The 26,919-nt window shown below is 42.4% G+C and overlaps 1 protein-coding gene across 3 annotated transcripts; it reads right to left on the bottom strand.

The window, feature by feature from the left end:
- Positions 1-1,713: 1,713 nt before the first annotated feature.
- LOC134211370 (muskelin) lies at positions 1,714-26,499 on the bottom strand. 3 transcript variants are annotated; one of them, XM_062688165.1, is made up of 6 exons: positions 26,342-26,499; positions 25,445-25,657; positions 4,325-4,719; positions 3,753-4,269; positions 3,467-3,659; positions 1,714-3,369 (listed from the first exon to the last, which is right to left on the bottom strand). In XM_062688165.1, the coding sequence occupies exons 1-6, from the start codon at positions 26,422-26,424 to the stop codon at positions 2,311-2,313; spliced, it is 2,460 nt and encodes an 819-aa protein (XP_062544149.1). In that variant the 5' UTR covers positions 26,425-26,499; the 3' UTR covers positions 1,714-2,310. The 3 variants fall into 3 exon arrangements, with proteins under 3 accessions (XP_062544149.1, XP_062544151.1, XP_062544152.1); XM_062688167.1 differs by having other exon boundaries at positions 3,467-3,653; XM_062688168.1 differs by having other exon boundaries at positions 3,467-3,635.
- Positions 26,500-26,919: the final 420 nt, after the last annotated feature.

Here is a 26,919-nt window from a genome sequence, read left to right as displayed (position 1 = left end):
CCACGTTCTGCCGGGTACCTTGCTGCAGCGCGACCGACCGCGCTGCGTCCTTCTCCTCCAGAATCTGCCTGCACTCTTCGTCGAACCAATCGTTCCGTCGACTTCGTCCCTCATATCCGACGTTGTTCTCCGCTGCGTCGCTAATGGCTGCTTTGACTGTATTCCAGCAGTCCTCAAGAGGGGCCCCATCGAGCTCACCCGCTTCCGGCAACGCTGCCTCGAGATGCTGCGTATATGCATCAGGTTGCTTCAGTCGCTCTAGGTCGTACCGCGGCGGTCGTCCGTACAGAACATTGTTGATGACGGATAGTTTTGGACGCAGTTTAACCATCACCAAATAGTGGTCAGAGTCACGATATGTCCTGACGTCGATAATGTCGGAGAGTGCCGTTCATCAATCAGAACGTGGTCGATTTGTGAGTCTGTCTGCAGTGGTGATCACGAGGTGTACCGATACGGAAGGCTGTGTTGAAAGTAGGTGCTGCGAATGGCCATATTCCTGGAGGCGGCGAAATCAATTAGTCGTAGGCCGTTTTCGTTCGTCGGTGAGCGCTGAACTTCCCAATAGTCAGTCAAAATTCTTTCTCTTGGCCAACCTGAGCATTCAAATCTCCTGTGGTGATCTTGACGTCGTGACTTTAGCAGCTGTCGTACTTACGTTCGAATTGCGCGAAGAATGCGTCCTTATCATCATGAGTGCTTCTGAAGTGTGGGCGCTACACGTTGATTCTGCTAAAGTTGGAGAACCGGCTTTTGATCTTCAAGCTGTATATTCTCTCATCGATCGGTCACCACTCGATCACATGTCTCTGCCTATCGCCCATCACTATGAAAGCTGCTCCCAGCTCGTGTGTGTTGCCGCAACTCTGGTAGATGGTATGATTACCTTTACACGTTCGCACCATTGATCCTGCAGCGCTACGATGCCGAATCCACGGTCCTTGAGTACATCGGCGAGTATGCGTGTGCTCCCGACGAAGTTGAAAGATTTGCAATTCCACGAATCGCGTTTCCAATGGCTAGTCCCTTTTCGTCGCAGTGGTCTTCGCCGATGGTTCCGGTCCATACTCTCTTGTTGATTGTTCGTTGCGTATGTTTTTTTAAAGGCTGGCCCTGACACCAAACCCACTAAATTTCCAGAGGACCATTCCTGCTTATTCCCGGTGGACCATGGTGCTCAGTTTCACTTAGAGTCCCTCGCTGGAACTCGGACGATGATCAGCGCTGTTGTGAGCCGATCCTGACATGGAGAACAGACTCAGTAAGATTTGCATCTCCGGAGAGGAGCAAACCCCCTCCCCCTTCCCTGTCAGCATACAACCATAGTTCCCACCGGGGTTGGTTACCCGATCTTCCCTAAGGTTGCTCGTATCCCAGCCAGCACCACGAGGAGGTAGGGATATGAGTTGCTGGGTATGAGGCTAGCGAACGCGAGATGGGGTCTATTTTATTCCTTCAGGTACGCGAAGTACCAATGGTACCCAGCATTTGCCGTGCCACGGTCCTGTCTACATCACGCTTATCATAGAAAGAAAACCTATATTTCAAACAAGAATAGATATAAAATAGTCAAACCTCCATGAGTCGATTCTCGGTCCGGTCTAGGATGTTCATGGGTTGAAACATTCTCGACATATCGCGTCAACATCAACTCATGGAGGTTTGACTGTATATGTATATTTTGTGAATAATTCTCAATAAAAATAGTAACACTTTGATTTTCATAGATTTTAAGATTTATTTAATAACCTAAGAACAGCACTTTTTGAGTAACAAAATCATTGGAAAAAAAATGACAATTACACAACCGAGGGAAGCCTAAGCAGAATGACTATTGTTGCCTTAAAAAGCGATATTTAAAATTAATAATAAACGAAATGTAACTTCCTTTACGTCGTTCTGGTTTAGTGTCGGTTGCAGAATACTAGACAAATGAAGTCATTACAACAATAGCTATGTAACGCCGTCGTCCAAATTAGTTGACTCTTTCGTCGGTCTTTACAATTGATTGTCCTTCCTAACGGTTATCGAACGGTGTTGTGGAAACCTATCTTGAATGACTGAACTAAGCCTAAAGCGAGAATTGACTGATTTCGAGATAGCATTCGACCTGTTTCCGGCGCTAACAGTGTAGTTGGGGGTAGGGATGCGGGGGTTAAGATATCACATATCCGTTTCCTTTTATTGGCCTAAATCCGTACCGATGTTAGTAGCAGTCTGAGAATTTGAAAAACTTTACAAAGTACTACACAATAAAAAAGAAATATTGCAAAACAAGGGAAATGATATACTCTGGGCAATGTCAAGTGTTTAGAGAATTACAAAGTCGCTGATGTTCTTCTTTGGCTGACAGAGTTGTTCCGGAAGCAAATCGACAAGTTTGTTGTATAGCAGACAGCGTCGTATTTTGAGCTCGAACAATTGATCATTAGCCTTGTTGCGCACACGAGATGAAATGCTGGATGATGAAGTCGAGGGAATCGCCCGTGCGATTTGCGAACTGGAGCATTCACTGCTTAGCGAACTGATACTGGAGGCGTCAGCTTCGTCCACGCTCTTGGGTGATTCAACCCGCATTATTTTGGCATTTTCTTCGTTAGGTTCGTGCTCGTTGGGATGCTTCTGGCTGTTTGGTTTCAAGCTACCGCCCAAGGGACATGCAAGCAGACTAGTCGGTTCCGTTTCGCAATCGGTGCTGTCGGATTTGAACAGGAGCGAAGCTAGCTTGTGGAATTCCTTCAACTGTGTTGGATCGTTGTGATCGATAATATCGTACAGCTTCGTTTGCAGATAGCAGATCGCAGAGAGTGGATTCGTCTTGGCGGTTTCTTCGTACTCTTGTTTTCTAAGTAGGTATTTACAGTAGCGCAGTATGTTTTCCCTGGTGGGCTTCTCCAGTCGCAGCATCCAGAAGTCATCCAACCGGAGGTGCGAGTTCATACCAGGGTTACCTCCGAAAAGGAAGTGAACCTGGTTGGTCGCATCATACACTATCTGGTGAGCATACCTGGGGCAAGGTTCTGGGCAAGCGACCTGATTTTTCAGGTAACAGTTCTGACCAATCGAATGATCGCTTTTGTATACGCAACACCATTCCTTTTTGGCCAGCGAGAACAGCCAGAACGAATTGATGTTCAGATCGCGACGTTCCTTTTCTTTGCTCAGACTGGTCAGTACGTAAATTTCGTCCTTATCGCAGTCGATCGTCGCCCGCTGGGTAAAGCCCGACTGGGGTACGTTCTTCGCATCTGTTCCGACGTTTTCCGGTGTCATGTTCGTGAGCTCGCTGCTGTCGACATCATAGATCAGGAAATCGGCTATGTAGTCCTTACCGCGTTGACCACCGAAAATGTACAATTTTCGATGTTTCTGAAAGTAATTAGAAAAATATAAGAAATAGATTAACGAAAAAAGCAACTTTTCAGATAATGAAGTATTTACAAATGGTAGAAGTACTCAAACTTACATGATGGAAAAGCATAGAATGTGTCACCCGTGACTTGATACTCTGCACGTACGGACTGGCTGCTGTTGGGTGTCCGCAGTCCACCAGAATATGATTCCACGTGTTGGTGCTGATGTGATACGAGAACAGCCCCGAATACTTGTAGTCACCTGTTGTTTCTTCCTCATTTCTAAAGGAGAAAGAATATCTGTAACTTGTAGGAAGTTCGTGTAGAATAGCGTGACCAAATGTAAAATATAAACAGAAAATGGTTGTGCAAAAACCAAAATAAAATCATGTCACTCACTTTGGTTCCAGGATGCGACCTCCAAAAACGTATATCGTCTGCTTATCCACGTCGATGCACATTTGATGGTCGTATACCAGCTGCGGGCCACCGACTTGAGCGGTATCGTTGCTGATCAAGCACCACGTTTTGCTGATGGTATTGTACAAGAAGAAATCGCTGTTGATATTGTCTTCCGTGCGGGAAGCACTGTCCAGATAACGTCCGATCATAAAAATTTGCGAGTTCTTCGTGTCGTAGACCATTTTGTGGCATGCGCGCGGTGTTGGCCCTTCCAACAATTCAGACCTCTCGTGAACTAACGTCCAACGATTGTACTTAACGTCGTAGCACCATAGGTCACTCAAATCCTCACTGCCATCCCAACCTCCGTACAAATATATGGTGCTGGTTAGAGGGTCGATGATGAGTTGATGGCCACCTCTTCGCCCAGGTCGTGGTTCATGCTCTGGCGTCAGTTGCATGCTCCAATGCGGTTTATATTCCTGCCTTGAGAGGTAGTCGTCCATTAGGCCATCTAAAATTGAATACACTTATTTTTGTTCTACGAATCGACCTTCTCCCTATCTTACCGTTGATAAATTCGACCAGAATTCCTTCAGTCTTCTTGAAATTTCCTTCATTGACAAGAATTTCGTGCAGCTGAGTCATTTTTTCATCCTCCAGACGGACGCCTGTCTCCTCCAGCAGGGCACTGAATGCTTTAACGTAGCCCTGCTGTCGGCAGTGCTTCATGAACAATCGCACAATTTCCACCTCTCGCAGCATGTTGTACTTGCGCAGGTTCGACATGATAAAGATTGAATCCTCGATTCCAAGCAGCTCGACGTACCAGATGCAAAAGTTAAAACTGGGGCCCCACGAAAGTAGGGGCACAATTTGAATGAATTTAATTGGTAGCAGTTCTCCCGAATCGGTACGGTGCTTTAAATTGAACGTTTCCGGGATCGAGTCGTTCTTGAGACCACTGAGAAGTAACAAGAAAAAAAAAACTTATTGTAGATTTTTCACGGACAGATGAGTGGAGCCCTTGGACGGGCAAGGTGAGCACCCTAAAGGATGATACTTTTATTTAATACCTTCTCAGCAAACCTGCTTTTCTATATAACAATAAGACAGTTCTTTTTTGTTGCATCATATATAACATCTAGACTAGAACGCGAACATCAAAAAGAATGTTAATCTTGATAAATGTGACTTAACTAAAACTCTGTTTTTGACTGGTTGCAAGATGAGCATCCCTACGGGGCAAGAAGGGCACCCTCCTAAATATCAATTTTTCAGTTTTCAATCCAGGCATATGAGATGTAGTAAGATCTCCAAATTGTCTCGGAGTTTGAATCAAATTGTCTGCCGAATCAGCCAAGGCTTCCATAATGTCCCCAGCCGCGGTAACAACTCAATTATGTCCTCCGAGTATTTGTCGTAATATGTGCATGAGCTCGACGTACATACCTCCGCTGGGGACATAGTTCCAGACGAGGTTGATTTGGTAGACTACTTGATGCACACTGCAGGATAATTTGGAGGACTTAGAGCATCGCATCTTCATGTACAAAACATGTGCATGGGCTCTGAAGACGCGGACTAGAGCACTGAGGACTATTTGTCGACCCCTTCAGATCAATTGGGAGGGCCTAGAATATCGCATCTCGTGTACAAAAAATGTGCTTGGAGGACGCGATTTGCTGCATCCTATGCTAAGCACATAGGGCTGTTTGGAGAACCTGGATCATCTCATCTGCATTAATAAAATATGTGCATGTGCTCGGATGATATAATTGGGAACCGAGGTGAGCCAGCCTAGGGCTGAAAGCCGCGCTAATAAAGATAAATACAAAATGGGAACACACCTTCATTGGGGACCTAGTTCCAGGCGAGGTTGATTTGGTAGACTATTTGGTTCCTACTCTAGGGCAATTTGGAGGATCGCAAGTAAACTATAAATACTAGGAGAACACAATTGTTCATTTGATAAGTTTTCTAAATAATCTTAGTGGACATAATGGAAGCCTTGGTTGAATCGGTAGACTATTTGATTAAATTTCTAGAACAATTGGGAGATCTTACAACATCTTATATGCCAGAATTTGAGACGCAATTCGCAAGCTATCCAAACACCAGGACAACTTTGCGATCTTACAACACCTCATATGCGTTGATTTGAGACAAGTGAAAGACAAATACTCGGGGAGTAAAATTGAGTTGATACCGCGACTGAATACATCATGGAAGCCTTGGTTGATTTGGTAGACCATTAGATTCAAACTCCAGGACAATTTGGAGATCTTACAACATCTCACATGCAAAAAATTTGAGACGCAAGTGAAAGACTAATACCCAGAAGACAAAATTGGGTTGAAACCGTAGCTGGGGACATCATATAAGCCTTGGTTGATTCGGTAGACCATTTGATCTAAACTCCAGGGCAATTTGGAGATCTTAAAACATCTCATATACCTGAATTTGAGATGTAAGTGAAAGACAAATAATCGGAGGACATAATTGGGTTGATACCGCGGCTGGGGCACCATGAAAGCCTTGGTTGATTCATTAGACCATTTGATTCAAACTCCAGGACAATTTGGAGATCTTACAACACCTCATATGTCTTCTTCAGAGACGCAAGTAAAAGACAAATACTCGGAGAACATAATTGAGTTGATACCACGGCTTAGGACATCATAAATGCTTTGTTTGATTCGGTAGACCATTTGAATCAAACTCCAGGACAATTTGGAGATCTTACAACATTTCATATGCCTGTATTTGAGACGTAAGTAAAAGACTAATACTCAGAAAGCAAAATTAGGTTGACACCGCGGCTGGGAACATCGTGGAAGCCTTGGTTGATTCGATAGACCATTAGATTCAAACTACAGGATAATTTGGAGATCTTGCAACTTCATGCAAGAATTGAAGACGCAAGTAAAAGACAAATAATCGGAGGACAAAATTGGGTTGACACCGAGGCTGGGGACACCATGGAAGCCTTGGTTGATTCGGTAGACCATTTGATTCAAACTCCAGGACAATTTGGAGATCTTACAACACCTCATATGTCTTGTTTTGAGACGCAAGTGAAAGACAAATCCTCGGAGGACATAATTGAGTTGATACCACGGCTTGGGATATCATGAAGGCTTTGGTTGATTCGATAGACCATTTGATTCAAACTCCAGGACAATTTGGAGATCTTATAATATCTCATATGCCTGGATTTGGAGAGTTCTTTCAATACCTCATGTAAGACGCAAGTGAATGTATTTAAAAGTATCCAACGATTAATAAATTAAGTGAAATACTAGAAATATCACTTGTCATAAGACGAGTTAATACAATCCCATTGAATTCTACCACTTAATTGTATCTTGACAGATACGTATTTCGACCTCAACAGACGGCCTTACTGTTGAGGTCGAAATACGTATCTGTCAAGATACAATTAAGTGGTGGAATTCAATGGGATTGTATTAACTCGTCTTATGACAAGTGAAGACATTCCACTAAAAAGCTCAAAATAATTTTCTTATAGAAATTTCAGCAAACATTCTTTTTACGTCATATTCGGTGTACACCCCCCCCCCCTCCCCCAAAGTGACGAGGGTTGAGTGTAGTTAATCTCTTGGTTCTCGAATAAAAATGATGTGTGTATGTACTATAAGCGGCGCAGCTGATTTTTTTCAATTTGGGAGGGTTCGGGGGAGGGTGGTTATGTCCAAAGCCTTCCCCTGGTTACGATCGATCCTCGGAGTTTACGACATCTCTAGTTGGACCCACAGACTAATTCGCTAGACGAAGTAACCTTGAGAGTGTTACCGTTCACACAAAATGTCCCTAAGCAGACTGCCGATTAAAAAGTAACATTAATTATTTATATTTTGATACTTAATTATTATGTATAGCTATGTAAAATGTATATCTTCAGTTTTATAGTGCCTTAGATTTTAATTCCATACTATCTCAGAATGACGACGATAAGGTGCTAATATTTTAATTCTTAGGCTTTAGCTAAAGCCTAAGAATTAAAATATTGGCACCTTATCATTCGTGTCATTCAAAGGCTTTAGCTAAAGCCTAAGAATTAAAATATTGGCACCTTATCATTCGTGTCATTCAAAGTTGGGATGAGTATGGAATTAAAATCTAAGGCACTGTCAACCTCCACTTGGCCGAGAGGTATTACCTACAGGGAGTTTAGTGACAACAGATCGGGCGTAAATTTTTGGCGCCCGGGACCCGAAGCCACAGCCGTCGATCCGCTGGATGTTTCCTCGGAAGAAATTATAGCTATGGAATAAGCAGTAATCTACCTCTCATCAGCCCTGCACTGGACGCAAGCTTTAAGGAAGACCCTTTTCCTCTTACCGCAGTCGAGCCTATCCTGCCTGCGATCTTCAGCCGTTCCAGTACTGCGTGTGAGTTGGGAGACGGGGTCTTCCGAATTCCTTCTTCAGGCAAGTACAGCTGCTTTCCACTTCCACGACGTGCACTTGTACAGTATACAGTCCCAAGAAAGCTCCTATCGTTTTAAGCACCACTGAATATCTCCATTCAACGTTGACTAGCCATCAAAATTCTTCAAGCCAACGTATTCGTTTCCCAATCAAGCTGAAACCGGGACGCACATCTGCGGCTAGCCCAAAAGAAGCCCCTATTCCGTCCAGCGCAGTCGAGCCTCCGCTGCCAGCATCCAATAGTCGTCCCGGTCCTGCGTCTGAGCTGGAAGATGGGGTCTTCCGAACTCCTACCGCAGGCAAGTATCATGTCATTCTGAGCTTATCGTACTCTGAATCCAATGCTAATTCCAGTCTACCCGCAACTAACAACAACTGGACACCGACACGAATAAGCGTTTCCGATGAAAGTACCGAAGCTTGCATTACAGACAACCAATTTGCTTCAGGCCTGCCTTTTTCAATTTCTTCCAACAGGACACCGGGACGCATATCTGCCGCACGCCTCAAGAAAGCCCCTACTCCTCTCAGCTTAGTCGAGCCCTCGCTGCCTGCGACCAGCAGCCGTCCCGGTCCTTTGTCTGAGGTGGAAAATAGGGTCTTCTGAAATCTTACATCCGGCAAGTACAATCAGTTACCGGTGTTTTCCGTACCTGAGTGTGTCTCAATTTCCAGTGCTTCCACTTCCGCCTCACGAGAGTTGAGTTCTCCTCAACCGCTTGTTTCCGATGAAAGGACTGCTGCCGAATATTTTGGTATACTACCAAAACGTCGGCGGAATCAATAGCTCTATTGCCGAATACCATCTGGCCTTGTGCGATGGCTGCTATGACGTGTACGCGTTTACCGAAACCTGGATCAACGATAAGACCTATACTGCCGTTCTACGCATAAATGTCCCATGTACATAGGAAATCCCAGCAAACATGGGACAAATATGCGTATGACGGCAGCATACAAATCAACTGTTCGACGACTCATACTCCATTTATCGACAAGATAGGTCACTTTTCAATAGCAACAAACGCACTGGAGGAGGGTTTTTGATAGCTGTTCGCTCTAGTTTTAAATCCTGACTGGTCAGTCCTCCCAACAATACATCTATATAGCAATTATGGATCGCCGTATCTACTGTTGATGGCACTCTCTATGTCTGTGTTGTTTACATCCCCCGACCTAATTAACGACGCAGTCCTGGTCGAAAGGCACCTTGATTCACTTGACTGGGTGGTTTCACAATTGGGACCAAGAGACAATTTTATTATCCTGGGTGATTTTCCACCTGAGCTCGATCACTTGGCAGCGCCACACGTTGGGGTTTCTGTTTCCGGTCCCTTCAAGATCCTTGATTGGCCAGACGTCTCGTGGGCTACTCGACGCGTACAGCACAGCAGGATTGAAACAAATGAATGCAGTCGAAAATGAAAACGATATTTGACCTTTGCTTCGTTAGCGACGAACTGCGTGAGAGCTGTTCGATTATACAGGCTCCATCTCCGCTCGTTAAAATCGGTCCACATCATCCTCCCATACTGACACATCTTAAGATAAATCCGTACTGTCGCTTCTACGAGCCGTCTGAAAGCGTTTCGTACGACTTTAATAAGGCCAATTTCAACGGCATGAATGATTTTCTTGCACACGTTGACTGGGACGCTATTCTTCAAGACTTCGACGCCGAGTTCGCTGCATCGACTGTGTCAAGTATATTACTGTACGCTATTGATCAGTTCGTTCCGCTGAAATCCATATCCAAACCGGTTAAGCCAGCCTGGTCTAATGCTCACCTCAAAAACCTCAAAAGAGTGAAGCGCGCGGCTCTCAGACAACATAGCAAGTATCGTTCTGATTCTACAAGAGCCAGTTATTTGAAGGCAAACTCTGACTATCAGCAACACAACGACCACCTTTATAACGTTTTTCAAAATCGTCTACAAAGTCGACTCAAGACTAACCCTAAAAGTTTTTGGCGGTACGTCTACGAACAACGAGAGGAATCAGGACCGCTTTCTTCGATGGCAGATGGTTTATGCGATTCCGAAACTACCCACGACATGGTCAATTTGTTTCGTTCCGAATTTAGTAGTGTCTTTACAAATGAGCACCTCGACCCTCAGGCTGTAACCAACGCCACCAGAAATATTCCCCGTTTTGAAGCCGCTGAGCAACCGACGATAATGTAATAACAGCTAGTAAGGAATTGAAAACTTCAATTGGATGTGGCCCGGATTGTATTCCGTCTCTTATTGAGAAACGCTGCGCTGATACGCTTGCAAAGCCGTTAGCTGCAGTATTCGACCTCTCATTGACTACCGGATTATTTCCGAACTGCTGGAAACAATCATATTTATTCCCAGTTTTCAAAAAAGGACGCAAGGGGACTTTTCAAATTACCGGGGAATAGCTGCGCTAAGCACCATTTCTAAGCTGATTATTCTCAAAGGATTGGTTCAAAAGTATGCACATTACATATCGAACGACCAACACGGGTTTATGCCTAAAAGATCGACGACCACTAACCTAACGTGTTTCACTTCCTTTTCACTTCCACTGACCTTTTGAAGACCGGCGCAATACAAAACGAACACGAGACGATCAACTTTCCGAGGACTTGAGAGAAGACAATAAAACAAACGTGTGTACTCTTTAGCAGTCAAACACAAAGTAATTATTTATTCATACAGAACAGAAATATAGAACGCGAGAAGCGTTAAGTGTTGCCAGAAGGACTGAACATAACATGTATTCGGTTGTATAATACCATACGGTTAACACCCCCCTTCAAGCCGATAAACCTAATAAGTCGAGTTAATACAATCCCATTGAATTCCACCACTTAATTGTATCGTGACAGATACGTATTTCGACCTCAACAGTAAGGCCGTCTTCAGTGTCTCGTACTTGACTCGACTTGAAGAAAATGATCGCAGCTTACACTATTTATACTATGCGTAGGTATTTATCTAGGTACTTATCTAGTTACAGTGCTTACTTCTACTCGCTTGTTGCGCTTAATGCTTAGGTATAAACTTGAAGATCCAGGAGCTACCATTTCCTTGATCTTTATTCAACAACCGCATTTGTACCTGTCGGTAGATTTCCAAGCTCTCAGCAACATCAAGTTTCCACGGAGAAGAGACATTTCTTAAAATTTTAAAGTTTGATGTCGTAATTGAATGATTTTCCTGATATACATGTTCAGCTACCTTAGACCTAAACTCATAATTTAATCCCTTATCAGTTTCCCTCTTAGACTTACTTTTTTTTTTAACTAATTTTATTTGCTAATTATCTAATACATGCATTCATCTCTTAGACTAGGTGTTCCGTGTTTTCTTAACACTATCATCCTTATTTGCTATGTTACTTTTTAGTTATTATTAATACATTTCAATTGCCTCTGGCAGTTAGAATTTTTCCTCTGGTTGAATTGAACCATGTAGGAATTACAATGTTTTCAACTTAAACTAAACTTAACCTATTTTATACTAAGGGTACAAGGAGTTAATCGTTGCAATAGAAGATTGCAACGATTTTGTCTAAAATTGGAAATTATTTTGTTGGACATTTGTTGCAATGTCTCAATATTAGAAATTCTATGAAGTTCATTGGTACTATACCACGGAGGCAACTTCAGAATCATTTTCAAAATTTTATTTTGAATCCTCTGGAGTGCCTTCTTTCTGGTATTGCAGCAACTAGCCCATATTGGCACAGCATACAACATGGCAGGTCTAAAAATTTGTTTGTAAATCAAAAGTTTGTTCTTAAGACAAAGTTTTGATTTTCTGTTTATAAGTGGATATAGGCACTTAATATATTTGTTACATTTGGCTTGAAGGCCTTCAATGTGATTTTTAAAAAGTTAATTTTTGATCTAGCAGAAGTCCTAAATATTTAGCTTCGCTAGACCAATTAATTGGAACCCTATTCATAGTGACAATATGTCTGCTAGAAGGTTTCAAATAAGAAGCTCTCGGCTTATGTGGGAAAATTATAAGCTGAGTTTTGGAAGCATTCGGGAAAATTTCCATTTTTGCAAGTAAGTGGAGAAAATATCCAAACTTTTTGCAATCTACTACAAATGACACGAAGGCTACGCCCTTTGGCTGAGAGACCTGTGTCATCTGCAAACAAAGATTTTGACACCCTGGTGGTAAATCAGGTAAGTCAGAAGTAAAAATGTTATACAATATGGGCCCCAGTATGCTGCCTTGGGGACACTAGCCCTTACAGGTAATCTATCAGATTTAGTATTCTGATAGTTTACCTGCAGTGAGCGATCTGATAAATAATTTTGGATCAGTTTAATGATGTACAGAGGAAAATTAAAATTCATCAATTTTACAATCAAACCTTCATGCCAAACACTGTCAAATGCTTTCTCTATATCAAGAAGAGCAACTCCAGTCGAATATCCTTCAGATTTGTTGAGCCGAATTAAGTTCGTAACTCTTAATAACTGATGGGTGGTTGAATGCCCATGGCGAAAACCAAATTGCTCATCAGCAAAAATAGAATTGTCATTAATATGAACCATCATTCTATTTAAAATAATCTTTTCAAACAGTTTGCTTATTGAAGAAAGCAAACTGGTTGGGCGATAACTAAAAGCCTCAGCAGGATTTTTCCGGCTTCAAAATTGGAACAACTCTGTCGTTTTTTCATTAATCTGGGAAGTATGCCAATTGAAAACATTTGTTAAAAAAATAACCAAAAAGGATGAGTGGCTCTCAGGAGGTTTTTTAATAAGTATATAGAAAATACCATCATCACCTGGGGCTTTCATATTTTTAAATTTTCTAGTAATAGATCTCACTTCATCCAAATTAGTTCCCAACGAAAGGTCAAAAACATTCTCTTGATGGAGAATGTTTTCGAAGCTCCGTGTAACCTGATCCTCAATTGGACTAGTGAGACCTAGACTAAAATTATGGGCACTCTCAAACTGCTAAGCAATTTATTGAGCTTTTTCACCATTTGTTAATAAAATTTTATTTCCCTTTTTAAGCGCTGGAAGTGTCGTTTGAGGTTTTTTAGAATTTTCGTTAATTTTCAAAAGGGTTTCGAACTGGGATCCAACTTCGAGACATTATTCTCAAAGTTGATATTTCTCAGAATAGCGAAACGTTTTTTAATTTCATTTTGCAAATCTCGCCAAATAACTTTCAACGCGGGATCGCGAGTTCTTTGGTATTGCCTTCTTCTCACATTTTTAAGACGGATCAGTAGCTGAAGATCGTCGTCAATAATAATGGAGTTGAATTTAATTTCACATTTAGGAATTGCAATGCCTCTGGCTTCGACAATTAAATTTGTCAAAGATACGAGAGCACTATCAATATCACTTTTGGTATCGAGAGGAATATCAACATCAAAATTCCTATCGATATACGTTTTATATAAATCCCAATCAGCTCTATGATAATTAAAAGTAGAGCTGATTGGATTATAAATGGCTTCTTGTGAGATTTCAAATGTCACAGGAAGATGATCAGAGTCAAAGTCAGCATGAGTTACCAATTGGCCACACAGCTGACTTGAATCCGTTAAAACTAAATCAATTGTAGAAGGATTTCGACTGGAAGAAAACAAGTTGGTCCATTGGGATATTGAATAGTATAATATCCCGCAGAACAATCTTCAAATAAAATTTTACCATTGGAATTGCTTTGAGCATTATTCCATGAACGGTGTTTGGCATTGAAGTCACCAATTACGAAGAATTTTGATTTGTTGCGAGTCAGAATTTGAAGATCAGCTTTCAACAAATTCTTGAGCTGCCCATTGCATTGAAAAGGCAAGTAGGCTGCAATGAAGGAAAATTGTCCAAAATTTGTTTCAACAGAAACTCCCAAGGTTTCAAAAACTTTGGTTTCAAACGAAGAAAAAAATTTATGTTTGATACGTCTATTAATGACAATGGCGACCCCACCACAGGCGCTGTCAAGACGATCATTTCTGTAGATAAAATAGTTTGGATTTCTTTTAATGGAGAGTCCTGGTTTTAAATACGTTTCAGATATAATGGCAATATGCACATTATGAACTGAAAGGAAGTTGAATAATTCATCTTCCTTACCCTTTAGAGAGCGGGCATTCCAATTTAGAACTTTCACACAATTATTTGGATCCATTGAAACGGAGTCCGATAACAATTTTTTGTGTGTACTTTATACCAACCTGAACAGCTTCAGGAATGGTATTTGCTTTGAACATTGCATCAATCATGTGATGCAATTGTTCAGTTAAAAATCAAAATCGGAAGCAGTCATGCTACCTGAATCGGCAACATGACCGTTATTCACCGTTGGGACATGGGTATAAACCTCATTTTGAGAAGAGAAATTTTGTCTACCAGCAGCGATGTTTGCATACGTAGGTACATTCGAAAAATTGGAATTTACTGAAGTGCTTGCTACACACTTAAAATAAATCGCCGAATTCGGTATTTTACCGAAATCTCAACAGCAGAACTGTTCGGTAAATATTTTTACTGATTTTCGGTGATTTTGACAGTTGAGCAATGGAGAAAATTACAAAAAATCTGTAAAATAAATTACCGAACAGTTCAGCTGTTGAGATTTCGGTAAAATTTACCGAATACGGTGAAATGAGGTAAGTGTGTACCCGTTGACGAGCGGCAAAATTTGTTTGTGAATTGTGGTGGGTATGAATTGCTCGACCGGTAACCGGTTTCGAAATTTGAGCGTTTGAAAAATTTCTACCCGTCGAATCTGGGATCCGATTGGAATTTCCCGTCATCAATTTTGCACGGGAATTCAAAACAATTGCGTGAAGGACATTCCCATAAATTGGATTTATGATTGCCCCCACAATTAGCACATTTACATTTATTGGAATCTTCTCTCACAGGACATGCGTCCTTGGCGTGAGAGGTTCCACCACAAATCATGCATTTAGCATCCATGTGACAATGTTTGGTTCCATGACCCCACTTTTGGCACTTACGGCACTGGGTGGGGTTTTGGAAATTTCCCCAGGCCTGCGGAAATGTACCCATGTAACACGGACATGGGACATAATACAGGCCTTTTCCAAACTTTTCATATTATTTAGTTCACTTTGTTAAAATGAACTAAATAAAATTCTTGAGAAATGCCCTCTGGGAAGTACCAGAATGGGATTTCTTTTTCATCTTAATTACTTGGACTGGTGAAAATCCAAGTAATTGAGAAATTTCAATTTTAATCTCATCCAGTGATTTGTCATCACTGGGAGACCTTTCAAGACGACTTTGAACAATCGCTCAGTTTTGTCGTCGTATGTGAAGAATTTATGGCGCTTCTCAGTTAAATACTGAAGAAGACGTTTGCGATCGTCAAAGGATCCCGGCAAAACGCGGCAGTCACCCTTCCTAGCAATCTGAAATGAAACCTTGATCCCCTGAAGGTTACTCAAAATCTCATTCCTAAAGCCAGAAAACTCGGCAACAGATACCACAATCGGCGGAATCCTTTGCTTTATCGCATGAATCGAATCACCTGGGCTAGATTCGATTTGCTCAATATCATCATTAATCAAATCGAACTGATTGCTCAGTTCGACAGGAGAAAAATTATTTCCGACATTAGAGTTTGAAGGAATATCTGAATTCTCCAGCTTCCTTCTATTTTTTCCGCGCTTTGGCAGGACGGTCTTGAAACCTTGTTTCTTAGAAGGAAGTGGAGAATTCAAAGACTCCTTCCTCTTGTTTTTATTAATACTCATTGCTGAGCGTGGAGACGTGACCTTCTAAGAGGTTTTTTCCCAGAACGGTGTCCCTGCAGGATTACCACCGCTTGTCGGAATTTTACTTCCGCAAACGGGTCCAACGTAAAACGAAGGCACGGGTCCTTGCAAAGATCGTAACGGGATCAGTGGGTACAAATTGCGCTGAGAAGCACTGTTGAAATTAAAATAGCTTCGGGTAGTATTAAAAACTTCCTTCCGCAAAGAGAGAAAGAACCGCACAGCACGAATGCACGATGCGGTCTGTGACTTAGACTTACTTACTTCTGCAATATGTTCTTTGAACCTTACATCTAACGATCTTTTTGTTTGACCTACATATACTAAAATACTAAAGTACAAATGATCGAGGGATTCGTTGTTAACCGTTCGACACAGCAGTTTACGGAGGAACAATTAGCACACCTCAACAAGGGGTTAGGGTATGCGACAACCCAGAAAGCGGACCTAGAGCAGATAATCGTGGATACTGAGACAGCGATTTCACGAAATGTTGATCAGCGGGAGATCAGTGTGAGAAACATCGTAGCAGACGCCATCAAAGCAAGACATCATGGGACATCGAACAAAGACGAGAAGAGGATTTTAAAGGAGTTGAAGGAAAAACCAGTTTACTACATGAAGGCGGACAAAGGAAACGCAGTGGTGATAATGGACAAAGAGGACTACGATGAACAGATGACGACAAAAATCAACGGAGGACCATACAGGCATTTGAGAGTGGACCCACTACCCGGACTAATCCGACTTACGTATAAAACGATAAAGGAATGCAAGACGATCATCGGAGAAGCCCGGGTTAAAATGACGAACCCTGTGTTACCAAGGATCAAAGGACTACCAAAGATACATAAGCCAGGTACAGAGATGCGAGAAATAGTTTCATCAGTGGGATCCCCTACACAAAACTTGGCCAAGTGGTTAGTCAAGGAGTTCCAGAGTATGCCGAAGCCGTTCCCCAGCAGATCAGTTGTAAACACCCAGGAGTTCACCAAGAGGATATTGGAATCAGGAAACATCGGAGAAGAGGACATCATGGTATCATTCGACGTAGCGGCATTGTTCCTAAGCGTTCCAGTGAAGGATGCTCTGAACCTTTTGGAGGATTGGCTACTAGAACAACGGACGGATACAGCATAGCGAGGAAAAGTAAAGATGTATCTCAAGCTTGCAAGATTATGCATGAATGAGAACTACTTTACATTCCGTGGAAGCTTCTACAAACAAACGAAGGGTGCACCTATGGGAAATCCGCTATCACCGTTTTTGTGCGAATTATTCATGGCGAATTTGGAGGACAACCTAGAGGAACAAGGAGTACTACCCGAGAAATGGTGGAGATACGTGGACGACATTTTCAGCATTATCAACCGGAAAGATCTACCCAGGATTTTGGAAGCGATAAACAACGTGCATAAGGACATCAAATTCACCCACGAGGAGGAAAAGAAAGGTAAATTACCTTTCTTGGATCTACTGGTTATCAAGGGAACAAATGCAACATTAGACTTCGAAATCTACAGGAAGCCCACCAACACCATGAGAGTCATCCCATACACATTAAATCATTCGTATCAGCATAAAATGGCAGCTTTTCATCACATGATCCACAGGATGCAGACGATTCCCCTGAGCGAAGAAGGAAAAACGAAGGAGCTACAACACATCTTGGAAACAGCGAGGATCAACGGATACAAGGAAAGAACAATACAAGCAATCATCAACAAGAAGCAGAGGAACCTACGGAAAAACGAACTGACAACACTGACACCGATCGATGAACCGCTGAAGAGGGTATCGGTCCCCTATGATCGACACATCACCCACCAGCTACGCCATCGACTGAGGAAATTCGGCATCGATTTAGTATTCTCCAGCAGAAGCAATCAACTGAAGACACTGTTGGGCTCCACGAAGGATAGAGTAGAAATGTTAAATGAGGCCGGGGTTTATCAAATTAATTGTTCACAGTGTGATAAAGTATATGTAGGTCAAACAAAAAGATCGTTAGATGTAAGGTTCAAAGAACATATGGCAGAAGTCAGAGTCTATTATATATAGAGTTACGCAAAGAGTGAAGCCAAATCTACCTATTGAACTGTCAAACCGTCTACCTATCGAGCAAAGTAAACAAATGCTTGTTGGTAAGGCGGAAGTATTGTTATCGTCTTATGATTATTATGGCGAATTAAAACACATGAATTGAAATGTATTAGATTTGTTCTAGAAACAGCTTCAAAAAACTTCAATACACCCCCCAATAAAGTAGCAACAAGAAACTCCCGTGTTTGCACTCTGTGGGTGACTTGTTTATCGAATTAAAAAGCTTAAGCAGTGAACACTCCCATGAAGTCACTTTAAGGGTTGAACAAAAATGAAAGTTGCAAACAGAATAACAAGAAGATCATTCAGAATAAGTGCAAGAAGATCCTCTTTGCGCAACTCTATATAATAGAATCTGGCAGAAGTAAGTAAGGCTAAGAGGGAAACTGATAAGGGATTAAATTATGAGTTTAGGTCTAAGGTAGCTGAACATGTATATCAGGAAAATCATTCAATTACGACATCAAACATTAAAATTTTAAGAAATGTCTCTTCTCCGCGGAAACTTGATGTTGCTGAGAGCTTGGAAATCTACCGACAGGTACAAATGCGGTTGTTGAATAAAGATCAAGGAAATGGTAGCTCCTGGCTCTTCAAGTTTATACGTAAGCATTAAGCGCAACAAGCGAGTAGAAGTAAGCACTGTAACTAGATAAGTACCTAGATAAATACCTACGCATAGTATAAATAGTGTAAGCTGCGATCATTTTCTTCAAGTCGAGTCAAGTACGAGACACTGAAGTCGGCCTTACTGTTGAGGTCGAAATACGTATCTGTCAAGATACAATTAAGTGGTGGAATTCAATGGGATTGTATTAACTCGTCTTATGACAAGCTAATAAGTCACGTAACATCACAAATTGTACACTAGTAAGACACTTGGTCATAATGTCTGCAATTTGATCTTCTGTTGCCACATATTTCAAACAAATACTTCCCCTCTGAACCTCATCTTGCACGAAACGATAACGAACATCAATGTGTTTTAGCCGCTTTGTCATCTTGTCATCCTCAGCTACACTTATACACGCTTGGTTATCCTCGTGAATAATCGTTGGACCATTGATGTCGCGTTCAAAATCTTCAAGCAGCATCCTTAACTAGATGGCTTCCTTCACCGCCCCACTTAGCGAAATGTACTCGGCTTCCGCCGATGACAGCGCTACTGTCTTCTTCTTTTGCGCTGTCCATGAAACAGTAGCTTCGTTCACTTGGAATACATATCCTGAGTGTGACTTCCGATCCCCTATATCTCCCGCCCAGTCTGAATCTGCATAACCTTCCAGCAATTCACTGCTCTCACTGCGTCGGAATACCAGCTTCAGATCTAGGGATCCTTGGACGTATCGTAGAATTCTTTTTGCACTATTCCAATGCTCATCGCTAGCACAACTCTGGAAAGCACTGTAGTAGTTGACAGCTGCTGCGATGTCGGGTCTTGACGTAACAGCAACGTAGATCAGGCATCCTATAAGTTCACGATAGGGCTTGGTAGTGTATTTGGTTGAATCGCTGCATTTATCCAGTTTCAACTTTGTATCTAGTGGTGTTTTCTTGGGTTTGCAATCGGCCATACCGAATCGGTAAAGAAGTTTCTTCAAGTACGGCTTCTGACTGATCTCCAAAATGCCTTCGTTCAGCCGCCTCACTATAGTCAACCCCAAGAATGTATGCACCTCGTTCATATCACTCATCTCAAATTCTGCTTTCATCTTCCTTTTCAACTTAGAGATTACATCCAGTGAACGACAAGCAATTAAAATGTCATCCACATAAATGAGCAACAGCACCAACTTTCCAGCGATTGTCGCAATATACATACAATTGTCAATTTCGCTGCGTCGGAATCCAATAGCAGAGATGAACTCATGGAATCGAGAATTAAAACACCCGGGAGGCCTGCTTCAATCCATACAATGACTTCCGTAACTTTGCCACCAGGCCACCGGTGTTGAATTCTGTCGGTAAGCGCATATAGATTTCTTGATCCAAACGTCCGTTCAAGAAAGCGGTCTTTACATCAAGTTGATGCAGATGCATTTGATCGTGATTTGCAACGGCTAGTAGAACTCGTAGTGTTGTTAATCCAGCCACTGGAGCGTAGGTACTGTCATAATCGAATCCTCTGCGTTGCGAAAATCCTCTGCTACGAGCCGCGCTTTAAATCAATAGATATCACCTTCATCGTTATGCTTAACCTTGAATATCCATTTACTATCGATGAGATTCTTCCCTGAGGGAAGTGAAGTTAGAGTCCACGTTCTATTCTTGGTGAGCGAGGCCATCTCGTCCGCTATGGCGGCTTGCCACTGAGGCCAATCACTCCGCTTGCGAAGCTCCTCCACGGAATCCGGGATATTCTCGACGAAATTCTCTGCACACAATGCGGTTTCTGCCATTTCATAACAGTCAAACCACGCCGGCTGTCGCCGAGCTCGTTCACTTCTCCTCACCGTCGATGGTTGTTGATTATTTTCAAGGTCTGTATCTGAATCTTCTTCAGGGGCGACAGCTTCTGCTGGAACTTCATTCTTGCTCAGCTCATCATCAATCATTAACTCAATTGTCTTCGGAGCACTCTTCTTCACTGGCAATTTACAATCACAGAATAAAGAGTTTTCATCGAACACTATGTCTCTTCCCACAACAATTTTCTTCATTTCGGCATCCCAAAGCCAATAGCCATTTACAGTGTATCCCACAAGATAGAATTTTTGACATTTGGGATCCAGTTTTCTCCTTCGCTCTTTTGGAATATGGAGGCTGCACACCCAAAAATCCGCAACTTCGACACATCGGGCCGACGCCCATTCCAAAGCTCAAACGGCGTTCGTTTTTCCTCAACAGCCGACGGTGGACACCGGTTTGTTATATAGGTGGCAGTGAATACTGCTTCACCCCACATTTCCTTTCCAAATCCACTTTCTGCCAGGAGCGCCCTAGCTCTTTCCATTAACGTACGATTTAGGCGTTCGGCAACGCCATTCTGCTGCGGGTGTAAGGGACTGTCAGCTGCATCACTATTCCTCTTTTTCGACAGAACGCACGCATCTCACTGTTAACATATTCGCTGCCATTATCCGTACGAAGCTTCGCAATCCGTGTACCAAAATGGGACGTCACAAGCGCTTCATATTTACGAAAACGATCGATCATTTCATCTTTTGTCGCCATCAGATAAATCACAGAAAAATGTGAAAAATCAGTCAGTGAACAAGACGAAAAAACGTTTTCCGTTCCACGTATACGGTGTTATCGGTCCACAAACGTCACTGTGGATTAACTCTAAAGGCCGCGACGAACGCCTTTCTTCAACCGAAGTAAACGGAAGTTTTTCGATTTTTCCTGATAAACACGGTTCACACACCACATATTCCGCATCGAAATTAGTCAGTGTCAATCCTGTCACCATGTCGAATCGCACTAGTTCGCGAAGACTGTCACAGCCGACGTGGCCGAAACGTTGATGCCATAATACCGCATTCCGCGAAACTTTCCCGGTCACTAGAGCAGAACCCATTTCGCTCCTTTTGCAAAAGATGTTCAGCTCATACAACTTTCCTCTCAGCTGACCAACAGCAACCCCAGTATCGTTTTTGACAATTTCCGCCTTATCCCCATAAAAACAAACACGCAGTCCTGACTTTGCGATTCGTTTCACCGAAAATAAATTGCAGCTCAAATTTGGCAAATACAACACATTCCTTGCCGAACACTCCTTCACAGTTTCGCCGACCACAGAATACATCGTAACATTACCACAAAATTCGGCAGTCATCTTCTGTCTATTTGCCATTACAATTTCAATTGGGGGATCGAGCTTTTGTATTGAAGAAAAATAACTTGAATCACACAACATATGTTCGGTCGCTCCGGAGTCGAGGAACCAACCAACACGAACGAAATCATTCTCTTCGGCTGTCAGGAATGCAATTTCCGTTTGTTCCTCCTGGGCACTGACGTTCGCCTTTTGGCTGTTCACATCTCTCTTCGCTTTCGGCTTGTTTTGGTGATTCATATTTGGTTGTATGTTTTCGCGACACTCGGCCTTTCGGTGACCCAACTTTCCGCACTGATAACATCTTATTTTTCTCTTTTTTTGCTTGGTTGCCATTGCCACGCCACTTTCTCCACACGTTTCATCCACTGTATCCACATTTCTTTGCTTGATGTCAACATCCAACAGACGCTTCTTTACGAAGTCCATTGTGATGTCCCCCGGCAGCGTCTCGATTGCCCCCACTACGGAATCGAATGATGGCGGCAGTGTCACAAGCAAATGGCACACTGCGTCAGCTTCTTCCACTGTAGCCCCGCTGCCTTTCAATTCGCGAATCAATTTGTCGAACCGGAGCAAATGCTCTGACATACACGTGTTTACTCCTTCGACATATTTTAAGGTTAGGAGTTGCTTACGAAGAAATAGCTGTCCGGCGACACCTCGGCGTTCAAAAACGTTCTTTAATTTATCCCAGATCAGCTTTGGCGTCGGGCAATCTTTTATCAATTCCAGTTGATTGTCACTGATTGCCTGCACAATTATTGACTTGTATTTCTTCTCTTTCACTTTCCATTCGGCGATTTTCTTCTCTTTCTCGCCACGCACCTCCGTGGAATCGTTGGCGTCCACTCGCAGTTCTTCAAAATCCACCACTTCACGATTTTGACACACAAGCAAGTCGTGCATGTCCAAAACTGTCTCTACTCGGAATTTCCAATTGTGGAAACCAGTGCCATCGAACGCGACAATTTTCGTTTTGTCCTCCATCACTGGGACCATAACCTGAAGACCGGCGCAATACAAAACGAACACGAGACGATCAACTTTCCGAGGACTTGAGAGAAGACAATAAAACAAACGTTACACACGGCAGTCAAAGCAGTCAAACACAAAGTAATTATTTATTCATACAGAACAGAAATATAGAACGCGAGAAGCGTTAAGTGTTGCCAGAAGGGCTGAACATAACATGTAGTCGGTTGTATAATACCATACGGTTAACACCTTTCCGCAGCATTCGACAAGATGAATCATCAGATCGCCATTGCGAAATTTGACAAATTAGGCATTAATAACTCCATGCTTGGTTGGCTTTAATCCTATTTAACTGGACGGAGTATGGCGGTTAAAATCGGAGATCACATTTCACTGCCCTTTCCGGTTTGTTCTGGCGTTCCACAGGGCAGCCATTTGGGTCCGTTTTTATTTCTGTTGTATATGAACGACGTTAATTTTGTGCTCAAATGCCTTAAACTATCGTATGCCGACGATATGAAGCTATATTACTCTATAAAGCATCCTCAAGATGCAATGTGTCTGCAACAACAATTCGAAGTGTTTGCTGAATGGATAATGCATAAACCGAATGACATTAAATGTCGCAAAATGTTCTGTCATATCCTTCGGCCGCAAACATTCGCTCTTCCTATTCGACTACGCTTTGGGAGATATTCAGCTTCAACGCGAATCGACAGTCAAGGATCTCGAAGTTTTGATCGACTCGAAAATGACATTCAAGGATCATGTAGCATATATCGTTTTGAAGGCATCTTCAAAACTAGGCTTCCTGTTTCGCTTTGCCAAGAAACTCCAATCTTGGAGTACTCGTCAGTTGTCTGGGCTCCGTATTACCAAAACGAAGCTTAGCGCATCGAAGCAATCCAAAGGAAATTCGCGCTTTGCTATACGACATCTAAGGTGGAAATCCGTTCAACCTACCAAGCTACAGTAGCCGTTGTTAGCTTATTAACCACGACTCTCTTGATGCAAGGCGTAACGTAGCTCAGGCCTGCTTGATGGGCGATGCAAGGAAACATCGACTGCCCAACGTTGCTCAGCTTGCTGGACATTAACACTCGCCGCCATAATCTCCGATCACACTCGTTCATCAATCTTCCTGCAGCCAAAACTAACTATGGACTACATGAGCCGGTCCGAAGCATGTCCCGTTTATTCAATACGTGTTATTCTGTGTTTGATTTTAATGTGTCGCGAGAAACAAATAAGCGTAATTTTCAGCATATTTTTCGCTCTTGACTATAAGCTAACGTATGTACGTAGTTAATGTATTTATTTTAGGATAGCGGTCATTGGGGTGTCTATTTCACCTGTTGACAATAAATCATAATAATAATAATTAGCATGCACACGAGTAAATAGAAGAAAATAAAATATTTTAAAACGAAGAGCTAAAATAAAATTAAAACAAAATTTGTAAAATACTTTCGAACACAGAACACACATAAAACGCCTAAACCAAAGAAAAACTAATGCTTTTCTGACAAATTCCATCAGTTAATCCCTTGCTTAGACTGTATTGATTAATACTGCTTCTAAATTGGGCTGAATTCTTACGAATGCGGGTAATGTTTACTGTTGTCGGATGTTAACAAAAAATGAATCCCACGTGTATGCTTACTGAATTGGTATTGAAAGTTTCCACCACTACAAATCCATGGTTGATGATTTTTATGACACAATCACATTGCAATTTGAGTGTCACAACGCTTCACCTTAAAACAAGGTGAAATTCATATTGTAAAGTCTAATTTGACCTATTAGGTCCCTAAGAGTGCCAAAGTGATCGTTAATTCGTGGTACTTGCATTTATTAACAAATCCACGTGTCAGGACCCGAAAGTGCTCAGTTTACAATCCTGTTGAACAAACCGCACCAACACCACTCCTCCCCCCAATTGACCCAGCGATTGCTACGGAAACCGAATTGCTCAAGCTAGTTCTGGTGGATACCTCGAAGATTCGTCCTTCACCGAATACGGATCGATCTGACCTTATCTGGTCGCCCAAAAGCCATAGGAAAGGGCAGTCCGCCCTAGAGTCGCCCGTTAGCTTTGATAGCTCTGGATAACATGTCTGGCGAGAAGCTTAGCCCACCGAAAGACAACGGCTGATGTCCCGTTCACCCGCTGCACGACGAACTATCGCTACCCCCGACATCAGCAATTCACTCCGGCTGGCCAACGTATCGAAACCCACACACACACACATACACCCTTTGTGAGTAACATTAATAAATTTATTATTAAGCTCAATCAAAAATAGTAACTTTTTGTGTTGAGCCCTTGATAAGCTGAAAGAGCTGACTCTGCGAGTAAGACCCTCAGCCTAATGGAAGAGTGGCAGTTAACAAGAGGTCACCCCAAAGGTCGCCGGGAAAGGCGCAGGTGAAGGCCGTAGTGGGACAGAGGATTTGCCGGTCGACCAGGGTCATAAAGTAAGTGATGATCAACCACGATGAAAGCTGAGGCTAGACAATGGAGGTGACTACCAATGCCTCGGACGTAAGGTGTGGTGGTTTTTACGTTCAGCAAATTAAAAAATGAATTTCAAACGCATAACTAGGTATTTAGGCAATCTTACCCTTCGAATAGCTGTAGCATCCGATCCTCTTCCAAGCCGCCGAGAATTTTGAACTTGCGCAAATTGCAGACGTGCGTTTTTTCGTATTTGCCAAACTTGATCTTGGTCACGATGGCCGGTCGCTCCAGCTTCAGCACCAGAAACTGCGGCGGACTGTTGGTATTGGATGACCATCGCGACGTCTGATTGGTGGGATTATCTTCACGAATATTCCTGTAAAGTGAAGGAATATAAGAAAAAATCAATGCTAATGAAATAGAAAGCGAGTGGAAACGACCTATCGAAAGTGCATTGGCACTTGTTTGAATCGGGGTGTTATCACAACAAAACCGACATTGTCGACAAGGACACGGCGGCGCAGAATGCAGTTCACACAGTAGGGTGAAAGCACTCTTTTTGTCAAACTGTGCTAAAAATATTACTTATGGAGACCAGATTGTATTACATACACTCTGATGGAGACATTTGAATACGGTCAATGGTTTGAATTGTTGACTAGGACATTACTAGACCTCTTACCCTATTTTCACAAGTAGTTCATAGCTTCATTCTCTACTAGGTATTTGTTGCACAAATATGCACCAGAAATTCGATTGCCGAATGGTGGTCGTAGTTCCGAATTGAAAAATATTATTTTCATACATTAACCGATTCAACAAAACTCAAAATCAACATCAAATAGTTGTTTATTCACTTAGCACACTTTTTCAAGAGTCAGAAAGTCTCAAAGGTTGCTGTTTCTAAATCAAAATGAATATTAACTCGCCAGATTTCGATGTAAGCAAACTTAATGCGACATTTTTGTTGACGAGCTAATCTCTTGAAATACACTCGGGTGGGAACGGCTTCCACCTCGAGAATGCACTCCTGACTACACACAACGGAATCCATACTTACTCGGGCAGATAGGAGGAGGAATAGCTGGAATATTTGTAGATCTCGTACTCGAGCTTCTTGATGTCGGTGATTCCTCCAGCCATTTTTGATATAAAATTTTGGGTTGGTGACTTGGTGACGAACTGCCCGACTGAGAGGCAGCAGAAACAAAAATCAAAATCGAATGAAAGCGAAAATACCAAAAAACAAAGTGTCAAAATTAGAGTTACCAGTCCATTAGGTTCTGCAGCATGACGTCACGAATGAATTCGGTCCTCGTCAAATGAACTTTTTTGACAGTTCAGTAGTACTTTCCACTGACTCCGACGAGGACTCCGACAAGGTTCGAGTTCATGATTGGTTGGTTGCCCCCGAGTCCAACGCGAAGTACTACTAATCTGTCATCAGTTTTAGGTTAGATACAGACGCTGCAGAACCTAATTAGACAAAAAAATGTCGAAAGTAGGGGGGACCATTAGAGCATCATTATCGGTCGCGAGCATTTTAATCACCCGCGCAGCGCTTTCATTTTAGTTTCGTCACTCGATTCCGTATCGGTCACTATTTTCGGCGCTCAATTTGGTTGCTGTATTCCGTAC

Source organism: Armigeres subalbatus, chromosome 2 (genome assembly GCF_024139115.2).
Source record: "Armigeres subalbatus isolate Guangzhou_Male chromosome 2, GZ_Asu_2, whole genome shotgun sequence".
In the NCBI taxonomy this organism is placed as follows: domain Eukaryota; kingdom Metazoa; phylum Arthropoda; class Insecta; order Diptera; family Culicidae; genus Armigeres; species Armigeres subalbatus.
This window is presented reverse-complemented; position numbering and strand designations above follow the sequence as displayed.